This window comes from Arachis hypogaea, chromosome 13 (genome assembly GCF_003086295.3).
Source record: "Arachis hypogaea cultivar Tifrunner chromosome 13, arahy.Tifrunner.gnm2.J5K5, whole genome shotgun sequence".
Lineage (NCBI taxonomy): Eukaryota > Viridiplantae > Streptophyta > Magnoliopsida > Fabales > Fabaceae > Arachis > Arachis hypogaea.
Window position 1 is genome coordinate 54,802,061 of NC_092048.1, and position 19,072 is coordinate 54,821,132.

The 19,072-nt window shown below is 37.9% G+C and overlaps 1 protein-coding gene across 2 annotated transcripts; it reads left to right on the forward strand.

Annotated features, from left to right (window-relative positions):
• Positions 1 to 9,087: 9,087 nt before the first annotated feature.
• Positions 9,088 to 14,296, forward strand: LOC140177959 (probable hexosyltransferase MUCI70). Of its 2 annotated transcripts, none has more exons than XM_072211977.1 (9): positions 9,088 to 9,569; positions 10,115 to 10,193; positions 10,407 to 10,475; positions 10,569 to 10,641; positions 11,021 to 11,082; positions 11,234 to 11,351; positions 11,920 to 12,126; positions 12,203 to 12,402; positions 12,840 to 14,296. In XM_072211977.1, exons 5-9 carry the CDS (start codon positions 11,068 to 11,070, stop codon positions 12,951 to 12,953), a joined length of 654 nt encoding a protein of 217 aa, XP_072068078.1. In that variant the 5' UTR covers positions 9,088 to 9,569; positions 10,115 to 10,193; positions 10,407 to 10,475; positions 10,569 to 10,641; positions 11,021 to 11,067; the 3' UTR covers positions 12,954 to 14,296. The 2 variants fall into 2 exon arrangements, with proteins under 2 accessions (XP_072068078.1, XP_072068079.1); XM_072211978.1 differs by lacking the exon at positions 9,088 to 9,569 and adding an exon at positions 9,602 to 9,759.
• Positions 14,297 to 19,072: the final 4,776 nt, after the last annotated feature.

The following is a 19,072-nucleotide window of genomic DNA, read 5'->3' on the forward strand; positions in this document are numbered from 1 at the left end:
CCTATAAAAGAGGAATTGCTATACCTTAGAAGAGATCGACCTAACGAAGTCAATCTCCTACAAAAATAAGTTATAAAAGTAATCCCTGAAAGAGACCTGACAAAGGTCCAAGAAAGAGGATCACAAAATAACTTAGAAGAGATCGACCTATCGAAGTCGGTCTCCTACAAAATAAGTTATATAAGTAATCCCTGAAAGAGACCTGACAAAGGTCCAAGAAAGAGGATTACAAAATAACTTAGAAGAGATCGACCTAACGAAGTCGGTCTCCTACAAAATAAGTTATATAAGTAATCCCTGAAAGAGACATGACAAAGGTCCAAGAAAGAGGATTACAAAATAACTTAGAAGAGATCGACCTAACGAAGTCGGTCTCCTACAAAAATAAGTTATAAAAGTAATCCCGGAAAGAGACCTGACAAAGGTCCAAGAAAGAGGATTACAAAATAACTTGGAAGAGATCGACCTAACGAAGCCGGTATCCTACAAAAATAAGTTATAAAAGTAATCCCGGAAAGAGACCTGACAAAGGTCCAAGAAAGAGGATTACAAAATAACTTGGAAGAGATCGACCTAACGAAGCCGGTATCCTACAAAAATAAGTTATAAAAGTAATCCTTGAAAGAGACCTGACAAGGGTCCAAGAAAGAGGATTACAAAAATAACTTAGAAAGAAGACAACATAAAGAAGTCGACTTCCTACGAAAAGTTATAAAAGTAGTCCCTAAAAGAGACCTAACTGTTCCGAGGGTTACCTGAAACTGGTGGTCGATCTCGGATGAGATCTTCTGTACTGGTCGGAGATGGCGTGTCCGGCTGGTTGGACTTGCTGCACTACTGATCCTTGGCCACCGGAGGATGGGGGGTACCTGCAAGAGACTCCGATGCTTAAGTTAGCACGGGTATTAAGCAGGTTTATTGTAGAATCAGAGTATGAGTTATACCTGGGTGCTCCAGTGTATTTATAGTAGTGTGGGCTGACCTTTCTGATAAGATAAGTTAGTTATCTTATCTTATCTTATTTGGGGTGAAGTCAGCTTATCTTCAAGGGAACCGCCTTTATCTTTATAGCCTTGGATTACCTTTGGATGTGGGTCGTGTTCCTCTATTTGGGCCCTTTGTTGGGCTTTCTTGTCGATTTGGCCGACCTCTTTGAGAAGAGGTCGGATAGCCTGACCTGAAGAGGTCGGTCGCTTTGTCGCCAATCATCCCAGGTCGGGTAGCGCGACCCAGGGTATGAACACTAACCAAGGTCCAAGAATGAGGATTACGAAATAGCTTAGAAGAAATCGACATGACAAAGTCGGTCCACTACAAAAATAACTTGGAAAAGGATGACGTAAAGAAATCGGTTATAGACAAATACAAGCAAGCAAACCGAAATACAAATCGGATCCACACATCTACGACCTCCAAGTACAAAGCAGTTCAAAAAGGCCGAGCAGCAAGGCTCCAGTATTCTAAAAACTCAGAAAACTGCCAAGACAAGTATAAACAAGCATGCTATACAATATTATAAAGCTTTAGGGTCAAGCCCAAAAGCTTGAAAGCTACTTGTTTTTTAAAAGTTGCTAAACAAGCAACCAAAAGGAGTACCAGCAGTCAGCAAAATATTCAACTATACAAAATAAAGAGTTTTAAAGCCCACAAGCCGGGCCAACTACGTAAACATCCAAAGAAAATTCAGCTAAGATTAGAAGACTTCTCGGCAGCATCAGTCTGAGGAGAAGGAAGGCGAGTCTGAATAGGTACAACATCCACGGTTCCATCATCCCGGTTCAGAATCTGGCAATCTGGGTCAGACACAACTGGAGGAACTGAAGAGGTTGACACTTTGATAGAAGACATAGGGGGAGGTTCAACATCATCATCATCCTGGTCATCAGGGACAATCTTACCATCCCTCACAACATTATCCAGGCTGAACAGAGTAAGGTCGGCCTCGGGATCAATAATCCGAACCTGCTCCCTCAAGCTCTCATAGGCAGCAGTTACGCTGCCAACAAGATGACCTTAGAGCTCGGAGTAATCAGCTCACGCATTCTCCAACTTCTCCCTCAGGCACACCACCTCCCAATAAGATGTCACATAACTGTCCTTATGCCTCAATGCCGTGTCCTCGGCCAACCGCACAGAAGCCGCCAGAGCAAGGGAACTCGCCTTTTTGTTCTCCAGATCCTTCTCCAACTTGGCTACCTTTACCTCAAGCTCTTCCTTCAGGCCCTTCATTCGGTCGAACTCCTGTTTAGCCTCCTCTATAAATTCCTTGGTGGCATGGAGAGGAAGATTATGAGCAGTTCGGTACAGGGCAGCCCCCGTATATGCCATTTTAACACTGTTTTGGGTTATAAAATCCAGATGGCGAAGGATTGACACATCATCCATGGGGAGGGTACCGTAGGGACCGATTTGCTGATCTACGAATTCGATTGCATTAAAATCAGGGGCGTCAAGGTTAAAGGCCTCAATTATTTTCTGTTTCTTGTTGGGAGGAGCACCAGAAGCAATAGCAGAAGTCTGTGGAGGATCAGTCAGACGAACTCGAGGAGTGGGGATCACCTTCCTTGGCCCAGGAGAACTTGGCACGGGCGGCTTCACAGGAACTTGAGAAGATCCCTCTTCGGCCGCCTTGGCCGAGATGTTTTGAGCAGCAGCAGCCTTCTTCGCCTTCTTGTAGGCCTTCATGGAATCATTATTTTTCGACATCTCTGAAAATATAGAATCAACCATAAATGACGAGTTACAACATAGGAGAAGAAAAGCTCAGAAACAAGTATAAAAATAAGTCAGACAGTACCCAAAGCAGTTCGAACCAAAGATGTGTCACTCAAGAATCTTTTTGTATCCAGATGGGGTAGTTCCCCCCACAAATCTTCAAGAACAACTACAAAAGCCCGCTCAACCTCATTAAGCATCTCCCATGTATAACGTGGCACTCTCACATTCTTTTGCCACTCTAGAGGAAAAACAGGCTCGTCATTCTCATCAAGAAAAAAGGGGCGGACCCCCTCAACAGCACGGACTCAGAAGAAATAATTCTTAAAATCTTTAAAAGACTCATCATACATGGCAAAAACTTTATGCCCCTGGGCCGATCTGAAAGAAACCCAAGAAGCTTTCTTTTTGGAAGAACCTCTGGGCTTGGCCGAGATAAAAAGATAGAGGAAAAGAGTTTCAGAAGGTGTTACGCCTAACTCTTGGCAAAGCAGTTGAAATATTTTGATAAAACCCCAGGAATTCGGATGAAGCTGGGATGGAGCAATATTACATGACCACAACAAGTCGGTCTCGAAAGTAGTAAAAGGAAAAGTAACGTCCAACTGGCTAAAAAAATATTCATAGGCGTAGAAGAAGGGACTCTCCCCCTCGACAAAAGTAGGAAAACAAGCCCTCTCGTCAGAGTCGGGAGCTACAAGCTCATAACCCCTCTCCCGGGCACCGCTACCATAAATCCTATGACGTTTTCTCAGCTCTACACAAAATTCAGCATCCACGACAGAGACACACATTAAGACAAGGGAGTCCAGCCAATCAGACATTCCCTCGGGAACTTTGGAAGACACCTCTACAATGTTATTGCGAGAAGACATGAGGCCGACTAATCCTACAAATAAGAAAAGAAGATTGGATTACTAAAAAACATCTCGGACGAGGAGCAAAACAACTCGACTAATACGACACAGGCAAACAAACAGAAAAGGAAAATCCCAAGACTCAAACCAAAGTCTTGGGACATCCTTTGGAGGCAGGAACAAAGAAAGGTTTCAGGAAATTTCTACACCTTACGTCCCAGCATTCATCAAACAAGAAAAGAAGGTTTCAAATGAAACAAAGGAAGTAAAAACACAAAAGTCATCTAAGCCACTATCTTTCTACAGCTTATCAGCAAAAAGCATTGTCAACATCAAAAATGCCAAGCAGAAAATCATCAAAGACACAACCTTTTTCAGAATCAAGCAAAAACCATCATCGAAGGCGCAACCAGAAACGGTGATAACATGCAAAAGCCCTAAAATCATCAAGCAACAGGAAAAGCAAAAAAGCTCATGCAAAGGACAAAGAAACTCCAGAACACACAGCGATCAGGCACAGCAAAAGGCAGAAAGATCCAAACTTTCTCCAAGCAAAATCAAAACTTTCTCAAAACAGACACAAAAAGTGATGTAGAAAGAGGAAGGAAGAAGAACCAAACCTAGGAAAATGGGAGAAAGCCGCAAAGGAAAGCAGAAGAGCGGAAGCGACAGGCGAAAGAGCCACCCCTCAAACTCACCAGAAGCAGAAAGCGGAAGGTGTGATGCGGTTGGAAACTGTCTCTCAACAAATTTCCTTCGGCAAGTGTACCGAATTTGTCGTCAAGTAAAAACTCACAATAGAGTGAGGTCGAATCCCACAGGGATTGATTGATCAAGCAACTTTAATTAGAAGAATGTTCTAGTTGAGCGAATCCAGAATTTGGGTTGAGAGTTGCAGAAAATAAAATGGCGGGAATGTAAATAACAGAAAAGTAAATGCTAGAATTAAAGGACTGGAAGTAAATGACTGAAAATAAATTGCAGAATTGTAAATGGGAATGGGGGATTTGCTCATAAAAGTAAATGGCAGAAATCAAAGAGAATGGGTAAGATCAGAGATGGGGAGTTCATTGGGCTTAGGAGATGTTGCAATTCTCCGGATCAAGTTCATTTTCATCTCTTCCTCAATCAATGCACTCATTGATCTCCTTGGCAATCTTAATTGATTGAATTACAATTTCTTGCAATTCAATCTCTTAAATCTTGATCAATAGCCAATTCCTTGGTCAATTGCTCATGAGAAGAGATGAAGTATGGTCACTGATTATACCACATGCATTTCCCAAATCAAGTATTGAGAGGGTTATAGTCACATACCCATCCAAATCCAATTTGGTCCAGCATGAGAAAGCATTTCTAGCTTGATCTCTTTATTCCTCTTTCAAGGTTCAGAAGAGATCCAAGTTTGAATAGCTTCTTTTCCAAGATAACTACTCAGTTGGATGAAGATCAAAAGCTTTCAAGTAAAATCAAGAGAAAAGATAGAAGAAGAATAATGAAAATTAGTATTGATCCATCAAATTACAACAGAGCTCCCTAACCCAATGAAAGGAGTTTAGTTGTTCATAGCTCTAGAAAATGAAAAAAAAAGATGGAGAATACATCATAGAACTAGAAATTGCAGAGAAAGTAAAATACAGAGAGTAGTTCTCTTTTTTCCCAACTTTTCAGAACTCCTTCAACAATTCAAAGCTACTCCTATATATACTGCTTCTCTCAGCTTCTAGTTGGCTCTTCAAGTCTTGGGCCTTTGGATCTTGAGTTTGAAGCAGTTCTTTTCTTCATTTGGGCTTGGCTTTACTTGCAGAGAGAAAATGTGAAGTGGGCAGAGACTTTAGCTCAGGACGTTAGGGGTGTTAATGTTTAGTGAAAATATGAGTTCGAGAACGTTAGTGACAATCAACTTTCTCACTAACGTCCCTAAGTAAAAGCCACGTTAACTTCAACGTTAGTGGCACAAACGTTGCCACTAACGTTGCCTCTAAGTCCTTCGCACACGTTATTGAGGCTTAACATTCCCAATAACTTTGAAAAGCCCCCTTTGTTCCCACGTTAGAGCCCATGTTAACTTAGTTGACGTGGCTCTTTAACGTGGGCTTGCCATCCTTCGAGAACGTTAGTGACACTCAACATTGTCACTAACGTTCCAAGGTGCCCCTATGTCTCACGTTAGATTCTACGTTAACTAGGTTAACGTGGCTTCTAACGTGGCCATGCTTAGCCATCTCCAACGTTAGTGACAATGTTGAGTGTCACTAACGTTGGCCATTTTTTCACTCATCAACGTTAGCTTCCACGTTAACTAAGTTAACGTGGAGGTTAACGTGGCTCCTTGGGGGTTGTGTGGTTGCTTCCAACGTTAGTGACAATGTTGGGTGTCACTAACGTTGTCAACCACTCTTGCTTCTTACGTTAGCTCCCACGTTAACCAAGTTAACGTGGGAGTTAACGTGGTATATTTCTCTTTAGGCCAACGTTAGTGACAATGTTGAATGTCACTAACATTGGCATTTCTCCCCCTTCTAACGTTAGAGGCCACGTTAACTAAGTTAACGTGGACTCTAACGTGGCCAATTATGAGCATTTGCCAACGTTAGTGACAATGTTAAGTGTCACTAACGTTGGCTCAACTTCCCCTCTCCACGTTAGAGTTCTCGTTAACTTAGTTAACGTGACTCTTAACGTGGTCAATGATGGCTTCGAGAGTGTTATTGGCAATCACTTTTCTCATTAACTTTGCAAGTTACCTCCCATTCCTTGCTTCCTTTGGTCCTGAAATCAAGCAATAGAGTGCATCAAAGTTCTAGTACAAGTCATGGGTAATGCAACTTACAATTTGTCACTAAACTAATGCAAAATCCTCATGAAATAATGTAAAATGCACAATGTATGCTTGATCTCTTCATTCCTCTTTCAAGGTTCAGAAGAGATCCAAGTTTGAATAGCTTCTTTTCCAAGATAACTACTCAGTTGGATGAAGATCGAAAGCTTTCAAGTAAAATCAAGAGAAAAGATAGAAGAAGAATAATGAAAATTAGTATTGATCCATCAAATTACAACAGAGCTCCCTAACCCAATGAAAGGGGTTTAGTTGTTCATAGCTCTAGAAAATGAAAAAAAAGATGGAGAATACATCATAGAACTAGAAATTGCAGAGAAAGTAAAATACAGAGAGTAGTTCTCTTTTTTCCCAACTTTTCAGAACTCCTTCAACAATTCAAAGCTACTCCTATATATACTATTTCTCTCAGCTTCTAGTTGGCTCTTCAAGTCTTGGGCCTTTGGATCTTGAGTTTGAAGCAGTTCTTTTCTTCATTTGGGCTTGGCTTTACTTGCAGAGAGAAAATGTGAAGTGGGCAGAGATTTTAGCTCAGGACGTTAGGGGTGTTAATGTTTAGTGAAAATATGAGTTCGAGAACGTTAGTGACAATCAACTTTCTCACTAACGTCCCTAAGTAAAAGCCACGTTAACTTCAACGTTAGTGGCACAAACGTTGCCACTAACGTTGCCTCTAAGTCCTTCGCACACGTTATTGAGGCTTAACATTCCCAATAACTTTGAAAAGCCCCCTTTGTTCCCACGTTAGAGCCCATGTTAACTTAGTTGACGTGGCTCTTTAACGTGGGCTTGCCATCCTTCGAGAACGTTAGTGACACTCAACATTGTCACTAACGTTCCAAGGTGCCCCTATGTCTCACGTTAGAGTCTACGTTAACTAGGTTAACGTGGCTTCTAACGTGGCCATGCTTAGCCATCTCCAACGTTAGTGACAATGTTGAGTGTCACTAACGTTGGCCATTCTTTCACTCATCAACGTTAGCTTCCACGTTAACTAAGTTAACGTGGAGGTTAACGTGGCTCCTTGGGGGGTTGTGTGGTTGCTTCCAACGTTAGTGACAATGTTGGGTGTCACTAACGTTGTCAACCACTCTTGCTTCTTACGTTAGCTCCCACGTTAACCAAGTTAACGTGGGAGTTAACGTGGTATATTTCTCTTTAGGCCAACGTTAGTGACAATGTTGAATGTCACTAACGTTGGCGTTTCTCCCCCTTCTAACGTTAGAGGCCACGTTAACTAAGTTAACGTGGACTCTAACGTGGCCAATTATGAGCATTTTCCAACATTAGTGACAATGTTAAGTGTCACTAACGTTGGCTCAACTTCCCCTCTCCACGTTAGAGTTCTCGTTAACTTAGTTAACGTGACTCTTAACGTGGTCAATGATGGCTTCGAGAGCGTTATTGGCAATCACTTTTCTCATTAACTTTGCAAGTTACCTCCCATTCCTTGCTTCCTTTGGTCCTGAAATCAAGCAATAGAGTGCATCAAAGTTCTAGTACAAGTCATGGGTAATGCAACTTATAGTTTGTCACTAAACTCATGCAAAATCCTCATGAAATAATGTAAAATGCACAATGTATGCTTGAATCAAGGTGTAAGTGAATATCTACCCAAAACTAGCTTATTTCCTAAGGAAATGCATGAAACTAACCTAAAAACAGTAAAGAAAAGGTCAGTGAAACTGGCCAAGATGCCCTGGCATCAAGGTGAAATCCAGAATCACCCCTTTTCCACAAAAAGCAGTAGCAAAGCAGGCGTCACGGGAAGGAACTATGAACTCTAGGCAAGAAACAGAAAATGAGAGAGTAAAGGGAGAAGTTACGAAGAAGAGCGAAGAAGAGAAACCATTTTTGATTGTGAAATTCAAAATAAAAAGCCAAAGGAAAACTGGACAATTAATACCAATTAATAAAGGTATTAAACCCTCGCACATTTCCAAGAACAAAACGCTGGTATAAAAGCGCGCGCTTTTAGAGAAAAATGTTCTACATTCAAAAGATTCTACAAAAGGAAGAGATCGACAAAATTCTTGAGTTTGGCTTCACTAGAGAAGGACCGAAGTCAAGGACTCGACCTCAACAAAAAGACCGAGCTCAAGCAGGGGCACTGTTCATACACTGGGTCGAGCTATCCGACCTGGGATGATTGGAGACAAAGCGACCGACCTCTTCAGGTCAGACTATCCGACCTCTTTACAAAGGAGGTCGGCCAAATCGACAGGAAAGCCCAAAAAGGACCCAACTCAAGGAATACGACCCAAATCCAAAGGTCGCCCATGCTTACAGAGAGAAGGGCGGTCTTGTTGAAGATAAGCTGACCTCACCCAAAGATAAGATAAGATAAGATAACTAACTTATCTTATCTAAAAAGGTCACTCCACACCATTATAAATACACTGGAGCACCCAGGTACCCCTACCCTCCGGTGACTAAGGATCAGAGGTGCAGCCAGTCCAACAAGTCGGACACAACAGCTCCGGCTGAAACCAGCCAGCCGAACACGTCATCTCTGACCAGTACAGAAGATCTCATCCGAGATCGACCTACAGTTTCAGGTAACCCTCGAAATAGAAGGGATTGAGTGAGGTATGCTAGCTTTTCCTACAAATGAATGAATGGATTGTATAATGATTATTCTATAGATGCTCACCACTTTATCCACTTATGGTAACATATTTATGATTTTGCAGAGAAAAGCATAGCCTTGAGAAAAACTAAGTCTCAAATTTTTACAAACAGTTCTGTAAGTTTAAGTTACTATTTCTATACTTTAAAATGCATTTATTTTAATGCATTTTCCATCAAGTTCTATTTCTACTCTGCATAATTTTGACATAGATGCTGCAATTGAAAGCTTTAAAAATGCACTGGTCTTAGAGCCAAATGATGGTAAGTTGTGATTTTGTATAAGGCCTTAGTTAGACAAGAACTACTAGTGTACTTATATAGGTGGACATTTAATTTTGTTACTTACAGCTGGGATTAAGAAGGAACTTGCTGCTGCCAAGAAAAAGGTGAGTGTATATCTAAGTTGAGCAAGCATGAAGGTGCATTATAAGCGTATTGCGAATTTAATTGGTTATATTATATTGTAAGTTGCTGATAGGCGTGACCAGGAGAAAAAGGCATATAGCAAGGAGTTAAAATTACAATCAGTATTGCACTAATTTTCTTTCTACTTTATTTTATTTTATTATGTTCTAGATTATCTAATGTATGTACTACTATATGATAGTATCTTCCTAGCTTTGATACTTGCTTCCTAAAAATGAAAAGATCAAAAAATTAGGAGAAAATATGTTAATAGAAGTGGAAACTCTACTGCTTCAAAGCCCTGAACATCTGGTATGCATGTATGCTATGGCTGTCTTAAAACTTTATCTTTAACGTCATCAAGTGAGTTTTTCAATTGAGAGAATCCAATTCTATGCATGTGTATATGAATCTACAATATGTTTCTAATAGAAGTAAATTTTCATTAACAAGAAGAGATGGATGTTACATGAGGAAGAGAACATGAGAGGTTTTCATGATTGAGGCATTAGTTTTCATTATTAGTTTGAATGCTTATATAGTCTTCTTATTTTCTTGGTTATATAGTCTTCTTGTTTTCTTGGTTTTATTGGTTTTCATGATTAGTTTGAATGGGGTGTATTCAATAAAAATTGTTAGTTGCGGTCACTATGTTAACTCTCTGCAGGCAAAACAGAAAGAAATAGACGAGTCTGAGAAGAAAGTATATAATCAAATCAGGAATCTGTACAAGAAAGAATATGCAAGTATGTTCCTAGTGTGCGCATTATTGGCTACTTGTTTTAGTTTTCCTTGCCTTTCCTGTTTTGCTGAACGTGAATATCCTTTTGTCTACCTGATTTGAATCTTTCTCAACCTTTTAACATACATGTTTGTTTTATCCAAACAAAATGCTAATATAACTTGATAAACATACATGTTAATGTTAGCTTGATGAACAATGTATTGGAATTCTATAGAAAAACAGAGTAGGCAAGTACGGCTGTGCACTAAAACTCCACCTTTGTGTAAAAAAAGATTCTGGGGAGGTAACTAGTTCACTCTACTATTGTGCTTTATATTTTATTTATGTTTCATCAGGTTGCACTTTTAGTTGTTTAATCTTTGAGGATCTGTTGTAGATGGACCAGGTTACAATGTGTCAAATTTGATGAGCAACATAATGAAGAAGTCAAAGATAGAATTTCTAAAGAGGTAACTTATAATCCTAGATAGAAGCAGGGGCCTTAAGGTTTATAATAATTTCTTTTGGTCATATCAATGATCATAAGTTGGGCAAAATAAATTAGTAATATGGTATTATGCATGAATACATTCTACCTTTGAATACTTGCTTTCAATGTGTTAATGTAAAAATTCTGTTTATGTTAGTTAGGGCACACTAGAGTTAGTCTTATGGTATTATGCTCAATACTATAATTTTCAATTTATTATGATCTCATGTTCTCTCAACACCCTCTTCCCCTCCCCAACCCTCTTTCCCTTTCTTTGGAAGCTCAAACATAGAAATGCTTACATTACATGCATTAGCAATGTGAGACTTACACCTTAGTTCTATTCTGAAATTCTACAGCACCGCCACTGAAATTGATTGACTTACCTGGATTGGACCAGCGGATTATGGATGACAAAGCAGTGAGTAGTTTTAAACTATATTCTCTTTAGTCCTAGTTTGAGATTTATCAAATATGTTCTGGCAATTACACCTGTATTCTCCATTGAGGATTTTTTTCTCGTATACTTTCTTTGAAGAACAGTGAAATTTCTTCATGTTTTTCATTTTCAGATCAGTGGATATGTGGAGCACAATGATGATATATTGCTGGTAGTCATTCCTGCTTCTCAGGCACCAGAAATTTTTACATCACGATCCCTCAGCGTGGCAAAGGAGTATGATGCAGAATGTGTGTTTTAAGCTCTTCTTGCTTTGTATTATCCTATCACCTCATCTCAAATTTATAGTTATTTGTTAGATACATAAAATCAATCTTGAGATTCCATTTAAGAACTTAAACTTTTTAAAGAGTTAGTCCTAGATGTAGCATCATTTCCTTTTTGATAATGAGGTTAAGACTTAAAAGTTTGATCATTGGGTATACCTATCTCTTAAATGAACTCTAGCAGAAACCAGATTAAGCCTCTGCATTGTCAATTCTAAGCCCAAATAGAATTTTTTGAGGGCATGTTAGTGATATTTTGCCATTCAAGAATCTCCATTAACAGTTTAAGTATTTAGGAAAGAGGGCACCTAACACCATTAAACTGCTTAATTTTAGAAACTTCATCGTTTCATTGTTATAATATTTATATCTTTTAAATAATATTTATATCTTTTAAATAATTTGGAATTGCAGCCATTATCCATGCTTGTGTCATAGTTCTTCAAACTGCAGTAATTCATGATGATGCAGAGGATGAGGGATAATATAGATCTAGACTAATTATGTATATTCCTGGGTTGTTTATGTGCAGCATGTCCGGTATGTTACCTTCCCGTGGAAGAAGCTATTGAGCTGATGCCAAAGCCACCATCACCTTCACCAGTTCTTAAGAATTTAACTTATATCTATGAGGAAAATATAAGTAGATTTGGAGAATTCGGTGGCTCAAACTTTGGTGGATATCCTACTTTGAAAATGGAGAAGTGTAATGGAGTAGTTGTTGCATCTGCCATATTTGGTCTGTATAATATGATATCTGCAGCTTTTTACTCTTTCAAACTAGTAATTGACTATAAACTGATTATATTGTTCAGAAAATTTTGACGAGATAAATGAGCCAGCAGATATAAGTACATATTCAAAGGAGACAGTGTGCTTCCTTATGTTTGTAGATGAAGAAACAGAAAAATATATAAAGAGTTCAGGCAAGCTGGGAAGCAGCAAGATGATTGGCTTATGGAGAATTATCATTGCTCATAATCTTCCTTACACAGATGCACGGCGGACGGGAAAGGTCAGAAATCTTATTTGGCAAGCACTAATGCACAATTATGTCTATGAAATAGAAATTGACACATGGAATGTCTGCGTTACCATTTTTTTCCATTATGGTTATGCTCTTCTCTCTAATTTGTTTTCTCATATATTAAGTTTATATTGTTGGCCAGGGTTTCTTATTTTCATAATCTTCTTTGAAGGAGTTAATATTGCCATGCTAACTTACACTGACTACATTGGGAGGGGAGGGGAAGAAATAATTAGCTCAGTGGATGTATTGTTAGTTGCTAGATCCTCTTGTAGTAGCATGATGATTCCTTTTAATTCAAAATAAAATTTTTAGCGTGTGTATGATATAGAAAGCCTCAAATCTCCGTTGGACACTGTTGTGTATTCTATTTTCTAAAGTAGTACATTTATGCACCTATTAACTTTTATTAACTTTTCCCATAGATTCCGAAGCTTCTGTTGCATAGATTGGTTCCAAATGCTCACTGTTCTATATGGGTTGATGGGAAGCTTAAGCTTAAAAAAATACAGGAAGATAGGATGGAGCCAGGCAAGTAGTTTTATAGATTTATATGGTTCCTTTTTATTTTTCTTACTTCTTTTCCCTTTTCAGATTAGGAGCTTTGATTCTATCTAACTCTTCATGAAGAATTGAAGGGTTTAATTGATGATAGTTAGATATTAGCTTATCCTAATTTATACGTGTATTATATATATTATTGTGGGAATAATGATAGATGGATAATCAGTCTTCAATTCTAATGTTTGTTTCGCCGGCCTGAGCATAAATTTTCTTGATCCCTTAGCTTTTTCATTCATTGTACTGTTTTAATTATTAAGAACCCAAAATGCCTAACTGGCTACCTAGTGAGTTTAATTTAATTTAGATGAATAAGTGAAGGTAGGTTAACTTATGTCTAATTTGTGATTAGTTGAATGTTAGTAGTGTTTAGATTGTGGCAGCAAACTTTTGGTGATGATGAGGGTCCACTGAAATGAAACAACATTGTGAAATTCAATTTCGTAGTAATGTGTAGGTCATGGTTTAAAGTAATATTAATGAAGACATGCCAATACCATTATTATACCATCAAACACGGAGCATCTCACTGTTCCCTAAGGTTTCCTTCATTTTTTACTACAACAATAATATATAGTTCATGATTAACCTTCACAAATACTATCATCATGTTTGCTACGTGCTAATATTTCAATACTTTTCCCTTAATTAACAATAACAATAAATTGTTTGTTAGTTTCTAATCCTAATAATGTAGAAAAATCCCATACCTCCCTAATAAGTTGCTTGGTTAAATTTATTGTGTTGTCCAAGTTAATGGTTTAACTAGTTTAACTATTAATTGTTAACTCTTTGATTCTTTTTTTTTCTTTTTGTTAAAATATTATTTCTAATGATATTTTTTATTGTTATAATTTTAATTTATAACAGCCGGCTTGATAGAAATTCTATGACAGGAGAGGTTCCTACAAATCTTTGTAAGAGATGAGTTCGGATAATGAAGTTGGAGTGTTGGAGCAAGAAACAAAGATGTTGGAGCAAGTTCCCGAGATGAAACTCACACAAGAGACCAAGAAACTGAGGCAGGCTTGTTTTAAAGTTAATTACAAAAGCAGAAAATTTTTGGCCTCCAAATCTTATTCGTTATCACTTAGCTAAGCTATTTGTCTTGTATATTCATACTTTAAGTAGTAAAAACAACACTTATTAGATGGTTTAAATACATTATTAGGTATTAACATAGTTTAGGAAACTGGATGATAGATTTGACTGATTAGTGTTTATTGCAATGGTTGTATTTTGGCAAGTTTAGTAAGACAAGGTATTGTATAGGAGTTATTACTTTTGATTTTTAATAATAAAAAATTATATATTATATTAATATTTTGTTTATGAGTTATATAATATTTCATTTATGGATTATGATTTTTTTTACTGTGAAATTTTAATCACAATTATTTATTTAACGCGATAAAAATGACGGTAAAAATTGTTTTTTTAAACGATAAAAAATGTCACTGTCAGGGTAAAATGGCGGTTCAAAAATGCCATTTAACCAACCAAAATGCTACTGCCAGGGTAAAAATGGCAGTTCAAAAATTCCGTTTTAATCAACTAAAACGCCACTCTGTTAGGGTAATAATGGCGGTTTAAATCGCCGTTTTAACCTATCCAAAAACCGCCGTTTTAACCAACCAAAATGCCACTCTGTCAGGGTAATAATGGTGGTTCAAACCGCCGTTTTAACCTATCCAAAAATCGCCATTATAACTCTGGAAATAACGGCGGTTTGAACCACCGTTTTAACCTATTCAAACACTGTCGTAATAACCAGAATGGCGCCCAGAATTGTGTCGCTTTACGAAACCGCCATTATTGGTAATAATGGCGGTTCAAACCTCCGTAAATACCAAAAAAACCGCCATTTTTACCAGAATATTTTGTAGTGTAATGCAAGTAAAGAGAAACAAGATCAAAACTAGTGAAAATCCTATAAATGCAATAAAGAGCCTTGACTTGGGAATGAGAGTCTAAGAATCCTATTATTTCCATAACTACAACTATGGTAATTATGATGAGTCAATCTCACCTAGTTAACCCCAAACATCGAGGAGTACGTCAAGCAAGCATAATTGACCTTAATCCATAAGTCCTAGCCAACTTACCAAACTAGTTGATAAAAAGCTAGCGTCAATAGAAACGAGAGTCAACTAACTACCCAAGAATTACCACTAAATGTCGGACATTATGACTCTAGTATCCTAGGAATTCAAATCACAAGCCAAGGTGGGAAAATCTACTCAAAATCTAAAGTTGGCATTTTCACAAATACCTTGTGTGCATAAAAGTAAAACATGGAAAATTGCAAAGTAAAATAGAAAACTATAACCAACTATCAACAAAACCAAATATAGACAAGGAATCAAACATAAAGGAAGCATGAAACATAAAATTCATTGATCAAAACTTCAAGAAACACAAAATTGCATATATGAACAAAGTAACTTGAACCAAAGAAAGTGAAAGTAAAGGTGATGTAATTAAAGAGAAAATTGAGAGTACTTACAATTAAAGAAGTAAAATCAAAGATCAAAGCTTGCTATAAAATGTTACAATAAAAATTGATAAACCCTAGGAGAGCAATATACTCTACACTACTCCTACTCCTAATTACTATATGAAAACTATGGAAAAAATAAAGTCTAAGTCCTAATGTAAGCTCATCCTTCATATGTGTTGAATTCCCCTTTATATAGCATCCAAAATCAGCATCCAAGCCTTCCAAAATGGGCCAAGAGGCCTCAGAATTCGCAAAGCACGTGTTTCATTAATGAAATCACGTGTTGGGTGTGTGCTTGGCTGAAAGTTGACCTGTGCGTACGCACAAGTGCTTGTGCGCATGCACACTTTGCTGTGTGTGCTTTTCCTTATTTTCTTCATGTTTTCTCCTTTATACATATTTTCTTCCACTTTTGGCTATCCATCCTTGCCTCCAAGGCCTGAAATCACTCAACAAATATGTCATGGCATCAAATGGAATAGAAGTGGAATTAAATTGCTCATTTCAAGCACAAAATTGCATGTTTTCACATTTAGGATCAAAATGGGGACAAAATACAAAAGTATGCTATTTTGGTGCTTAAGTGTGAGTTCATGTGCTAGAATCCATCCAAATTAAGTCAAAATATATCATCAAATATGGACTCATCAATTTTCTTACACTTAAATAATAGCATGTCCTTATGCTAAACCAACAAGGAGAATGATAAAAAAGGGGGCAATCAACTTATTAAATGCAACTACCTATATGCATGCAAGTATGTATATACTATCTATACCTATATATCTATCTATAGTTTCCTATGAAGTTGGTGAAAACAAATAATCAAATTCCCAAGCAAGTATATACAAATAGGGCAAAGCGAGGAAATAATCCAATGCAACCAAAATCTAAAGAATTGATTCAACTCGTCAAAATGAAGCAACTTGCAAGAATACATGATAAGAGACATGAAAACATAGAGTTGAGTAATTGAACCCTCACTAGGTGTGTGTATACACTCTAATCACTCGGTGTCTAAGGGTCAATTCACTCAAGTCTCCTCTAATCATGTTTTCAAGGATTTGCTTTTCATCTAACAATCAACAACAAGTGATGCATGAATGCAATTATCATGAGGACTTCATGTGGTTGTAATGGGATCAGGGTTAAGGTGGGATAGATATGGTTAAGTGGACTAAAAAGATTGAATCCTTGATTAGTTTAAGTATCCAACTCAACCTATATCAACCAAATCAAAATAAAATGCAATCCTAACCTTCCATCATTTCCTTTTTTCATAAACACTCATGTATGATTTATCATTCACATCTCATATGCATTTCTTATTTATTTCCTTTCACTTTGGGGTAATTTCATCCCCTTTTTCATGATGATGTTTATTTTTGAATGAAAGTAAAATGCATATGGTTTTAGTAGTTCATACATGATTATTCCCATTTTCTAAAATTTTTAATGAAATACCCAAATTAAACATTTTCATTAACTACCAATGTTTTCCAAAATTTCCCCACACTTAAATGAAACACACTCCTCAACCTAAGCTAATCAAGGATACAATCCAAGGCAAATCATGGTTTTTCACTTAAGGTTGTGATGTGCTAATATCAAGAACGATGGGGTAGATAAAGCTCAAAGGGGTTAACAATGGTAGATGCAAGGGTAGGCTATATGGGTAAAGTAAGCTTTTATCAAAGATGGCCTCAATCATACTCAATGCAATTCAAAACATCAATCATTGGATATAAAGAATTAAGCAAAACCAAGATTACAATCATAGAAGAGATATAACACACAATGAACAAAATTAGTGATTAAAATGTATAACCACTCAATATAGCTCAAAAACTTACAGGGTATTTGTTCTTTACTCTTCTATGTTCCATAAAAAAATCATTCAAGAAAGTTTGAAAACAATTTTCTCAATCAATTCAATAGAATGCCCTTGAAATAAAATTCTTGGAAAATTTGTTGTTCTTCACCAAAACTTATTTCCTATATGTATGTATGTTGTGATGGATGCAAATTTTTTTTTTTCAAAATTTTCTAGTTCTTTTCCTAATTTTCAACAAGCAAAAATTAACATGAACAATTAGGATCAAAATAACCTAGGCATATGCTATTCACATCATCCAATCACAATCCATATCTATACTATATACCAAGCAATATAAAGTGTAATATGTCTATATATACCAAAATGAAAGTGCAATACTAAAGATGGCTAGAAACAACTAATATATATACCAAAAGTACTAAACAGTAGTGCTTAAGTCAAAGTACTACAAATATCTACATAAAGCATAATAAAACTTAAAATAAACTAAATAACAAGTGTTAATGAAAGAATATTTACACCAAAAATATCGTAGATTCTCCCCCACACTTAATCATGCACGGTCCTCCGTGCTCAAAAGAATCAAACGGGGGGGGGGTCAAGTTTGAGTGGCTCCACCGTCAAATGGTGGTGAGTGGTGGTGATGCTGATAAACAATGATGGCTTGGGATGTCTCTGTGGTGGTCTCAGCTGCCGGCTCCTCAACTCTCTGAACTACTGCCTCCTCAATCGTGGACTCCTCCGGTCTCGGTCTCAGGCTCTGGTATATCTGGAGGAGGTGGCCCAGGGTCTCTACCCTCAAACTTCGCCATTATCCACTGGAAGCGGCGAGTATTGCGGTGCTCAAAACGGTAGAGGAGCTGAATGATCTCCCGACCCAGCTCATAAGGTGTCTAAAGTTGGAGTGTGAGTGCGGGAGATGTAGGAGGTGCTGAGGGCTCTATTGCTAATGGAGGCTCAGTAGTCTTTCTCTTCTTCTGCGGTGGTCTCTTATAGTCGTCGTATGGCAGGAATGGTTGCTTGCTGATGAAGACAGACGTCCGGTCTGTTGGGCGTCTCTCCACTCCAGATAAAGCGGCTAATCTGGTGATCATCGATGGGAAGGGAATATTGTAGTTCTACTGTTAGTTCACCTTCCACATCGAATCTCTGATAAGGGGAAGAACAGAGATCCTCTTCCCTTATAGAATAGCCCAAAGCAAAACCGCCACACGGACTCTAATGTGCGTGGCATGCGTGCTCGGTAGGATGTAGTCGGCAATGATCTGCTGCCAGATCCTTGCCTCAGAATTTAGGTCAGTGCACGCGATGCTCAATGGAACCACATTCTCCCCTGTGCTGTACTCTCATCTGGCCTCAGGTAGGCCAATCTTTTTCAGAACCACATCCAAAGAAAGCTTGCCCGTTGTCAATTCCTTCACTATCTGAGGATAAGCATCACGAGCCAGAGGAATATACGAAATATCTAAGAGGGCCTTTAAAGCAGTGTCAGAGGTGTCCAGTGTGACACCTCTTAGAAAAATAATTGGGGCGTCCCTCTTTAGGAGATTTTCGTAGAATTCCTTGACCTGGTGTTCATTGACTTCCACCGGATCGAATTCTACGAATTTTCAATAGTAAAAATTTAATCTATTAAGGATCTGATCCGCATATTTCTCTGACAAGTTCAGCTTTCTCTCGTAGTGAAAGGCTCGCTTTTCCAGTTTCTTGTATTGTTCTTGGGCTTCGGCATTAATGAACGTGTCCGGTTGGGTACTCGG